General features: G+C 48.2%; 2 protein-coding genes across 3 annotated transcripts in view; one reads left to right on the top strand and one right to left on the bottom strand.

The window, feature by feature from the left end:
* The window catches only part of ASTN2 (astrotactin 2), a 308,249-nt gene that overhangs the window by 180,343 nt on the left and 117,170 nt on the right, over positions 1–10,736 (top strand).
* Positions 3,431–9,295, bottom strand: TRIM32 (tripartite motif containing 32). 2 transcript variants are annotated; one of them, XR_663397.1, is made up of 3 exons: positions 9,144–9,295; positions 5,628–8,289; positions 3,431–5,081 (listed from the first exon to the last, which is right to left on the bottom strand). XR_663397.1 is itself a non-coding variant. In XM_009319291.1 (2 exons), exon 2 carries the CDS (start codon positions 8,215–8,217, stop codon positions 6,274–6,276), a length of 1,944 nt encoding a protein of 647 aa, XP_009317566.1. In that variant the 5' UTR covers positions 8,218–8,289; positions 9,144–9,295; the 3' UTR covers positions 5,317–6,273. The 2 variants fall into 2 exon arrangements, 1 of the variants encoding a protein (XP_009317566.1); XM_009319291.1 differs by lacking the exon at positions 3,431–5,081 and having other exon boundaries at positions 5,317–8,289.

The raw sequence follows: 10,736 nt of genomic DNA, 5'->3' as shown, positions 1-10,736 counted from the left end.
CCTTGCCCCCGGAAAGTGGGGGAGGTGTGGGGGGGGGGGGGGGAGGCGAGGGAGCCTCCCACCCTTGTTCCTAAGGATTTGCAGGAGTGTGTCCTGCAAACGAGAGCGGCAGAGAGGCAGGGAGGCACGGCTGTCTGCCCGCGCGGCTGTGGCACACTGAGCACCACGCTCCTTCCAGGGCAGACGTGGAAACATCCCCCAGGCTCCCCTCTAGGAACCGTGTTAGCCCATGAGCAAACCAAACCAAAACCCAATTTTATTTCATGCAGCGTGATTAAAAGCCTGTTTTTTTGGGGCTGCTTGCTCTGGCTCTGTGCAGCCAAGCAATGCTTTAATTCATCGGAGTGGCCTCCAACCAGGGACCTTGAGATCGACCCGGCCATTGATCTGTGCCACGGGAGCCCGCATCGGCTTTCTCCCCCATCGAAGCCAGCATTTAACGCTGACGGCACCTCGTTAAGTTCGTACCAATTGTGTGAGCATCTTCGTTTGGCAGCTGGGGCAAACGCGATGCCCCTGGCCACCTCCTGTTGCGTGTAAGAATGTGGTGGGTCTGGCTGGGATGGAGCGAACTGGCTTCGTCGCAGCCCCTGTGGTGCTGTGCTTTGGATTTGTGGCTAAACCACTGTTGATAACACCCCAGCGTGTCGGCTGCTGCTGAGCAGTGCTTGCACAGCGTCCGGTCTTCCTCTTTCCCACGCTGTCCCCGCGGTGAATAAGCTGGGGTGCGCAAGAGGTTGGGAGGGAACACAGCCAGGACAGCTGACACAAACTGGGCTATTCCACACCGTGTAATGCCATGCTCAGGGATAAAACTGGAGGTAGAGGATGGGGGTCAACCCACCACAAAGACACTCACAAAATGTACAGGAGGAAAGAGTAAATCCATCCAGCAAATCCACCTGCCAGGGACTGCTTCAGTCCCTGCTAGAGGTTTATCAGAGACCTGGTTGCTCTGTGGCCCCTCGGTCTGGCTGGACGAGAAGGAGGAGGAGAGCTTGGTTAGGGAGAGGGAAGAGCTGCTCTGATAGCAAAATCTGACAGCCCCGGTGGGATTTCCCCAAGAGCTGTTCTAGCTTGCTTGTTCCCACTGCGATACACAAAATGCAGAACAAATGTCTGTAAGTGCTCCGGCACTTACAGAAAATGGAGATGTTATCAGCATAGGGTCTCGTCTTGTCAAGCATTAGAGTGAACAACTCTTTTCCTTCACATGGTGCAGACTAGCTGAGCCTCAGTGTGGGAGACTTCTGTTCTCCAGCTGGGAAGAGTTGGAAAAAGGAATGGCGTGCCGGTGGTGTGCTGTCACGGAGGAGCACGCAGGCTTGCAGGAGCTCCTCTCCCCTGCCACCGAGGACCGGGGAGATGCGCAGCTGGGGAGTGGGGAGAGGTGCTGATGGGCTCGGGATGCGCTGTGCACAGGAGGAGGAGGCTCAGGGGGTTTCACTACCCAACTGTTAGGTTGCAGCAGTGCTTTGGGTCTGCAGTGAGTGAAATGTTTGTTTTTCTTGAATTTCCTGTGATCTCTAGATGGAGTTTCCTTGGCTGAGGTTACCTGGCCACATTGGGTGCTCAGCAAGCTGAGCCTTGAAAGTGGCTGCTGCGGGTGTGAAAGAGGTTCCTTCTCAGTAACACCTCTTACATTAAAATAGTCCACAGAAGGGCTGTGCCCCGACAGGTCCTATCACATTCCCTAAGGCTTTCCGCCCACCAGCTCCCCCAATACTTGCTTCTCTTCTCTTGGACCATATGTCGTTGGTTGTATTTACCTTTAAGAAGTTACAGTTTTCATGCTTTCTTGTGAACTCAGCAGTTTAGACAAAAGATCTTCATAAAATACAAGCCACTTTAAGCATACAGCCTCAAACTCTGCTAAAATAGCGGTCCATATTCTTCTGAGTAGGGTCTGTGGATCCCTTCTGCCCTCTCAAGGTCTCATTCATCTCCCTTCAGATCTGGTACTGCCGTAACACAATTAAGATTGAACTAGTCCACGGGAACCTTTAGTTTTCATTTCCTGGACACAATCAGGTGCATTAAGAAAGTTGTAAGGCAAGCTTTGCATCTATTAAAGGAGATAATGGCTTTCCCTTATACCTGCTTCGTCAGTAGTAAAGCATATAGAATTTCCCTGACCTTGAGATCTGTTCCTATAAACAACCACTCTGTTACCTTTGTAACACTCTTACTGCTCGCGGTTTATGTCATTATATTTATTTCAAAACCTCAGATTTTGACATTTTGTTCGTAGGAGGAAAAAACAATCTAGCTGGTTGCCATGAAATTTAGTTTAGACTAAAATATGTGCTGTGACTCAGTCTGCTAAATGACCTTATGCACTGCTCATTGTAATCCAAAATTGCCAGGCAAGTAGAGTAATTAGTTGTGCAAAATGAAATAACTTTAAATCCTCACATTGAGTAATGACCCAGAAAAATCACTTAAGCTATACAATAGAAAAGACTTGAAGCATCTGGCTTTATTTTTACTTTTGTAGCTCTGCCCCCTTTGATTAAGAAACAGGCTCTCCCCCTCAGCCCTTTAGAAACCCTGGCTGTCGGTCGCTGCCCAGAACAAATGTTCGCGGCTTAGTTGCCGCTACCCTAAGAAATGGTAACTTCTCATAAACCGGCAGGGTAAGTCTAACAGCACCGGCACGGCAGTTGTTCTGCAAGGATCGTATACGTTTGATAAACCAGCAGCTCGGATCTGTTTAAAGAGCTGCTTCATATCATCCGAGATGAGCCCACGTGATAAAAACCTTCACCCAGATCAGCAAACCCATCTGGGTAGCAGGACCAGGGGAGAGCCTGCACGTGCTGCTGACGTACTGGTACCTTTGAATGCTGAGTGACAAACCGCTTAGCTCTCCTTTGGCTCCACCTAAATACGCTGTTTCTAATACGATTGCTTGCAGCATTTAGCAAAATTATCCAGAATAATAGGTGAACCCTCACAGCAGCGCTCCTACCAGCCCCAGCAAATACGTCACCTCTACAGCGGGGCAGAGCTGAGCCAGAAAGCCCCTTGGTGAGCCAGGGACATGGGTGATGGAGCCTGCGGCCAGGCTTCCACGTCCCGTTACTGAGCGCTCGGTGCCAGTGAATTTGGACCAGACCTTTAAAACATCAGGTATCAGCTACGGTGAAAAGTAAGATATTGCCCTTGTGGGAGTATCGTCGTGAATTCAGGTACGAAACTCTAGTATTTGTTTATGAGGTGGGTAGGGAAGTGTCAGATAAAGTTACGTGAGACCTGCCAAGGAGATCAGATTTATCCTCCACGACCTGATGGCATAAAAGGGGTCTCGTAGCCATTGTGTTCCCAAGTCTAATCCCCACTGGCCGTAAAAAACAATCTGCCACCAAAGGGAGGAGATGAAGTGTTTTTAATAAGAAAATGAGACATTTGCAATGCGCTTTTAATTGAATCAATTTTTCCTTTATTACACAATCTTTAAAAACCAAACACATACGTATAACCAGACAAGCTCTTTCTCCAGGTAGAGAGCAGAAGCCAAACTATTTCATCACAATCCTTAATTACTCCATTTCATCTCGTTTGGCAGACGATCAGAACATTGTGTGGGGGCACCACAGCAAGAAATACGGCTCTGCAAAATCATCTCGCAGTCACTATCGAGTTTTGTCACGGGACGTGCATACCCTGGGTGAGGGACAGCAGGTTTTCTTTTTTCCTTTTCGGCCCGAAACCCAAGTCCAGAAGAAGAGCCGCAGGCGGCACACCCCCCCAGGTGCCGATCGCAGTGTCCTGGCCCACCAGTGCATCGCAGGGTAGTGTTATTTTTCTTGAATCTCTGAGTGAGAAACAGATGACAGACGCTTTTTTCTGAACTGTGTAACCAGGAACAGGCTGGGGTAACCAACTGCTCAGTTTACTGGACCAGCTTTTATGTCCCTTCAAGCACTCCAGGAAATGTTATTGCTAGTAGTGTGATGTTTATTGCAAGAAAAAAAATAATCCATTGGAACAGAAAATGACAGAGGTACATATTATCATAGATAATATTGCTTCAATTATTCAGGTCCACGGTAGCTTCCTGCTTGGAGCAGTTCTTAGAAACAGGAGAAATGTTTAAAAGAGATCAATAGGAGAGGAACCGCCATTACCATAATACTGGAAAAAATGCCTTGAGTTACAATGTAATTAACTGCAGAAGGGCCCACTAATAGTCGTCATCTCCCAAAAACATACATGCAAGTTGAGATCGGCTCCCCAAATTGCTGTTACATACCTTAGGCGACTGCCCCCTCCCACCCAGCAAAAGAGAAGCAGAGAATGTAAATAATTACGTGCAAGTTGGTAGCCTTGGCAAACGCACAGAGCAGCTTCAGGAGGGAAGGGGGGTTCAATTCCCTTGGGCTCCCTCAGCACCATCCACCGTGCTAGCGTCTTAGCTCCTACTCCCTTCTCCGAAAGCTTTTTCCAGTGAATTATAGCGAGAGAGAGAGAAAGTTGCCCTGATGGAGGGGCACCTCCATCACACAGCTGGGTGTTTGCTGTGCTGGCCCTCTTCAGCGCTTTGGCTGAGCACAACAGGGAGAGAAAAAAAAACCCAAATCCCCCCAAAATCTGCCCCCAGTGCTTCTTCTGCAAAACCTGTAACTGCCGAACAACTGGCTTGGGGCGGCGGCGGTTCCGAAGCCTATTTTACTTTGCTGTTTTGCTAGGGGAAGGTATATGGGACTTTAAAAAAAAAATCACCTGTTGCATACATGTAGTAGCACAAGTAGCAAACAATTTGCTGTAGCATGGCAGCCACTGTAAAATCAGCTTTTATAGTCTGTCGTGCCCCCAAATTTGCAACTATGTTGTTGATAGCAACAAATAAATGCACTGCAGTGTAACTATTATCTGTGGCAGATTAACATGCTACCGCTGTGCCCTATTTAAGTGCATCTTTCCTTCAATAAACTATTCTAGGTGAGCAGCACCACACCGAGGTACACATTTATCAGCCAGGAGAGTAGCGCTGCGGGGGCCTTGGTTCACACGGCTGCAGTTTTGTGCTTCATTTGGCCCAAAGCCGTGATGAACATGAACTCTGGTGCCTGCTGGTGCTGTAAAAAAAAAAAAAAAAAATCTGAGGAATGTAGTGTTTTGCTGTGCAAGGGAAAAAAAGGTAATGCACCAATGGCCGTGCTTCCAAGTATTAAAAAAATAAAAGCGAAACAGCCCCCCCCCCCATCCCCATCTCAGCAGTGAGCAGCTTGCACGTACGAAGTGCAGATGAGTGGAAACCTATTGCTAAACGCAATGGTCTGGAATGCAGAATACTGAAGTGCAGGTGAACATACAATATGTTGCATTTAATCCCATTTATTACAATCTCCCAGTCTTATTCCCCCAGCCCTTCCCCCCTCCCCCTGAAGCTTTTGATACCAGACATACCTTCCAAAGACAGTTTCCAGGATACATTTAATAATAAAACAACAGTGAATATCAACCATAGGTTTCCCCTGGGTTTGTTTTTTTTTTTCCCTCCAGCCCCCTCCCTTTTTACCCCCTTCTACCTAGCAGAACTCTTAGTAGTAATAAAAACCCTATTGCCATCAGAGGGCAGTTTTCTGGCTCAGCTCGGTCTCCCATGACTGCACAGTACTCACTTCACATTGAACAGACACGGTTCACAAATGGCACAACAGGGGCGATCTCCTGAATACCAGAAAAACGGAGAGAAAACCCTCCCTCGTCAGTTTGAAAGTAAAGTTCCATCTCCCCGCAGTTTAAGAGGGCTATTTTGTTTTATGCAGTGCTGCAATCAGAAATTGCTTTCTCTAGTAGTTGCCCAGACAACTGCTACCCAGTTCCTTGCGAGTACCACAGCGAGAAGAGGATTGCCTCTCTAGTCCTCTAAGGGAAGGCGATTTAGAGCAGTCAGTCAGTGTTTATGGCACGAAGAAGGATACAGTGGTTGAAGCTGGAAGTGTAGGAGATGTGGCAAAAGGAGGTGAGAAGGTTTATGGAGTGACCAGTCATTTAGCAAGGAACCAATACTCCAGAAGGGTGGATCCTTCCCCTCACACTTGTTCTTTTTTATTGTACGGATTTTATATAAAAAGGAAGAAGAAAAAGCAGACCACCACCACGTAAGCTATTTTGTTTCTAAACGCAAAACACGACAGCCGCTGTGCCAAACCCCCCTCGGTTATGGCACAATCTTCCTGAACGCTTGACATCGGTTCCTATCAGATTGCAGTAAGGCCGGAAGAATCTCTGCTGCCAAAAGGGGCTTTACCTAGAGACATGCCTTTAAGGGGTGGAGTATCTTCTCAGATGGTAACTGTAGATCTTAATGCAGTGATCCCAACAGTCCAGCACCAGCAGCTGCCCTTTGGGAGTAATGGCGATACCGACGGGACAGGTGAGTCCTTCCCGGATTAAGATATTATAGCCACCTCCTTTAGGAAAATGCAGGATTTCTTTACGGCTGCTGTCAGCAACAATGAGGTCTCCCCTGGCATCGACACACATGCCAGCAATGCACCTGAAATCCTCATTCTCGGAGAAGAAGTGGCTAATCTGGCGTCCCAGCTGCCCATCTGGGCCGACGGAGCCAATTGAAAAGCCTCCTTCTAAATGGTGTTCGTACTGCCGGTTTTCCAGGTTAAGCCCCAGCCCTTGAGTAAAGTATATGGTCCCTTCAGCATCGCAGGTGACAAACTTTGGGCGCACTGCGCTACATAAGCAACTGTACTTCACTACCCCCATGCCGCGGTCCACCGTGAAACACCAGAGTTTCCCTCCTTCCACGTCGGTCACTACAAACTGCCCAGAAGGCAGGGCGGCGATGCCCCAGGGCTTGCTTAGCTGGCTCCGGTGACACGCCACGCAATGGCCGTCCATGGTGTAGACCTTGACAGAGTTATCGTAGCTGTCAGTCACACCTATCAGGCCATGGCAGTTCATGGTGACAGAAAGGGGAGTCAAATTGGGCAAGTCTGCTCCAAGGAAACTCAATACAAAACTATCGATTCCGCTAGGGCTCCGGCGGATCTCCTTCAGAAAGCCCTTGCGGGTAAAAACCTGGATTCGGAAATTGCCTCGGTCTGCCACAAGCACCTCTCCTTGCAGGGTGACGTGTAGGCTGACGGGGAGATTAAACATCCCTGGCAGGCTGCCCTTGGAGCCCATCTTCTTGATGAAGTGACACTGCTGGATGCTCGTGGCTGCTTCAGGCATCCTTGGCTTGGCTGGTGAGGAATTCGGTGTGCAGCTGGCCTCTTCTTGCACCAAGTCAGGCTCCCTAAATGATGCTGATGAGGATGCTGCAGTTTCCATGAGCGATTCCTCCATGTTAACGGTCCGGGGTTTCTTCACCACCTGCCCGATCTGCAGTGGTCCCACGTGGCTCACCTTAAGGAGTTCAACCTCTTGAAGAGTCAGCTCCCTTGGGAGACTGTTTGTCAGTTCTGGTTCTTCCTCATCTGCTGCCTCCTCCAAGAGAGCTATATCTCCCTGCTTTATTTTGGCAAGGAAATAGTCACAGCGAGACATTATCTGCACTTCTGCTAAGTTCAGCAGATAAGCTTGCTCCTCCATTACCTGATTATTTACCTTCTCCACTTCAGACAAAGAGGTGGTGAAGAACTTGCGTGACCTGGCCAGTTCTTCCTGGATCTTGCGCTCTTCTTTGCTGTAATCTTGCAGAACCGCTTTGTATCTAGAGTGCAGGTCTCTCGAAACACCCTCCAGAGACGCTTTTCTTTTCTGCAGATCACCCATGAGCTCCCGAAGTCTGGCAAGCCTCGTCCCAAATTCCCTCCTACGCTCTTCAGCAGCCTCTTTGATAGCAATGACTCTATGCCCTTGGGGCATGTGCAATGTCTCCTTGCAGGGCTCACACAGAACTAAGCTACAGCTCTTGCAAAAGTGCCTTGGCAACCTTCTCCCACAGACCTTGCACATGAGAAGACCCACCACTTCCCCCAGTCCGGTGGTGTCTATGATCTTCAGCACAGTAAGATTGTCAGTCAGCTGAGCTAAGCTTGTGATCCGTGTGATTTTGCTGCAAAAGGGGCACCGTATCCCGTTAATGCTGTTTGCTAGGAGTTTCTCCAAGCACTGTTTGCAGATGGTGTGCCCGCAGTGTAAGAGCTTGGGTCTCAGGTGCTCCTCGGTGAAGGACTCCATGCAAATGGGGCACTCCAGGACCTCTCGGAGTGCATCCGAGTTGAGATGAGGGGCGGCAGCCATGGCTTTCCAAGGCAGCTTTAGCCGGTGCAAAGTCTTGTACTCGCATCTATTCCAAGGTGCTCCGATTCTGTCCTGAAAGAAAAAAGGAAATGTGATTTATGTCATCACCAGCAGTTACATATACATGCGGTTTACTTCTGGTTTATCACCCAACCCTGGAAAAAAGAAGCCCAGTTAGCTTTTCCACGTTTGGAAAGGATGGATTAGTCATCATAGCTAATCTCAGAGTGGGCAAATTCCAAAACTAACTTGCAGCTCCTAGGGCGATGAATTATTCACTTGCAAAATTTGTAAGTAGAACTGAAAGAAGTGTAATGGCAGCAATAAGGAAGCCCAATAGATATTGATGACTGAATCATCTCCTCATGGTGCCCATCTCCCGCTGCCAAGCCTCCGAGTTTACATAATTTACTGAAACCCAGGGAGATTAAACCAAGCATTCAAAATGTTGCGCATCAAAAGAGGAACCAGATGGCGCAACGCTTTAGGACATTAATATATCACCTCTGGAGACCTGCATTCAGATGTGGCATCAGATACGAACGAAATAAATGTGGTTGTTTTACTCTGCTTTTCTAGATAGCCAAAATAGATTTTCAAGGTTTCATACGTTTGCCAGAAAGTGAAACTAGAAGGAATGATTTGTCAGCTTCCACTCGTTCTGGGAATGACTGTACATACTGAAAACACACAGCGAAGATTTTACGCCACTCTATTTCATTAACCTCTGCCATGCTGCATCATGCTTCAGCATGCAAATTAAACACAGCTCGACGCGGCAGTGTCCTAGCAGGTATTAGCAATAATGGAGTTAACAGACAACTCCAAACATTCGTTAATATATACTACAAGCGTTCACTATTAGTTCTTGAACTTAGCTTAATTGCATATAATTTCTCCTTATTTCACAGTCTTGCAGCGTTGACCTCATTCTTGTAGTCTGGTTCAGTTTTATACCGCTCTGGTTGCCGTGCAGCTTCAATCCAGGTTTCTCCATCCTCACATCCCTCACAGCAGGGAGCAGACCCCAGCAGCTCTCTTGCTAAAGCAGCAATCCATTCAAAAGGGAACAGAACAGGGTTCACATCATTAAGTTATTATTCAGTAGACTGGGTTTCAATACCTTTGCTATTGCACTGCTTAGCCATTAAAAGAAATGGGGAAGAAAACATTTCTTCTAGAGGGAGAGAAGGAGGTAGTTAGTCTTCAAAATGAAGAGAGGGATGTGAACAGACAGCTTTTTCTGAATAATGGCTGCATGCGTGCAGCACTCTCGCTTCCCTGCTGGGTTTGCCTGCTTCATCCTCGGGAGCGTTTCAGGCGGAAAGGTTCGCTGTATTTCAGTTTACCATTTGCTTAAGCGGAAGAAGACAACTGCGATGAAGAAAAGTTCTTTATGTTCATAGAGAGACGGAAAAAACAATTTATCAGCTGCACTTCACAGTCCTTTAGAGCCCGCATTTCAGGAAGGGATTCAGTGGCGTAGCAGAATCTCCAAGTACCAAGCTGGGATCTGATCCTTGGCTCAACGGTGGCAGGATGAATAGCACATCCCTGGCACCCGGGGAGCAGTGACAGTCCAGGCACTTGCTGCCGCTGGCACTGAATACGCTTCCCTTTTATTCTTAGCATGTATCTCGGCTGGGGAAGCAGAAGCCGGGGCGCTGCCATGTAGATCAGAAACCTTCCTCTTAAGGATGAAAAAATCTGTATTTTAAAACGATTTTTAAAAATGAAACATAGGATACCTGATCCATTATTCTTATTTTCCTTGGAAATATGTCAAAAGACTTGCTTAGGGAAGGATGAGGGAGCAGCACAGACACCAGAGACACCAGAGAGTTAACATAAAAAGCTACCCTTAAAACAAGTGTTTTCATTAGAGAACAATGGCGGAGGGGATTTTGTTTAGTTTTAAGTGAGGTTCGGTTTTTAGAAAGATGATTTGTACGACATTCTTTTCATATATAAACCCCTTTTATCGGAACGCCAGCATGCGCCTTCGTAACGTGAAATTATTTTCACTGCTGCACTTTTATCTTGATCTCGCACTCGGCCGTGCCTTCATGGAAGCTTCCTTAACAGCGGGTTGTTCTTGCGTGCCAGTGCCTCCCGAGGCAGTTCCCCTGACGCAGAGCAGGGTCTGACAGAAAGCCTCAGCTGAGGACCAAGCTATAAAACGCTGTGAATTGTCTGAGTTTGGGTTCCTTATACTCAAAAAAAATCTCCTGCCGTAGCCTCGCTTCTCACTCCGCAGTTTTTAGTTAGGATGCGTGGTGAGACGAGGGGTTTCGCTTGCAATTAGTTCACAGCTTGTGTCATTAACAAGTTAAAATAACAGGGTGAAGCTGCAAAATCCGCGTTGTGACCTGTTCCTGCAGGGTTCCGGACGGGCTGGCAGCGACGCCGGCGAACGCAGCGCGACGACCGGCGGGGTTCGGGGGCTTTCGCTCAAGGCACACGGTCGCGGCGCCTCCGGCCTGCCGCAGGGCCCGCTCCCCCGAGGCTGTCCCCTGAGC

Source organism: Pygoscelis adeliae, unplaced genomic scaffold (genome assembly GCF_000699105.1).
Source record: "Pygoscelis adeliae isolate BGI_AS28 unplaced genomic scaffold, ASM69910v1 Scaffold270, whole genome shotgun sequence".
Taxonomy (NCBI): domain Eukaryota; kingdom Metazoa; phylum Chordata; class Aves; order Sphenisciformes; family Spheniscidae; genus Pygoscelis; species Pygoscelis adeliae.
This window is presented reverse-complemented; position numbering and strand designations above follow the sequence as displayed.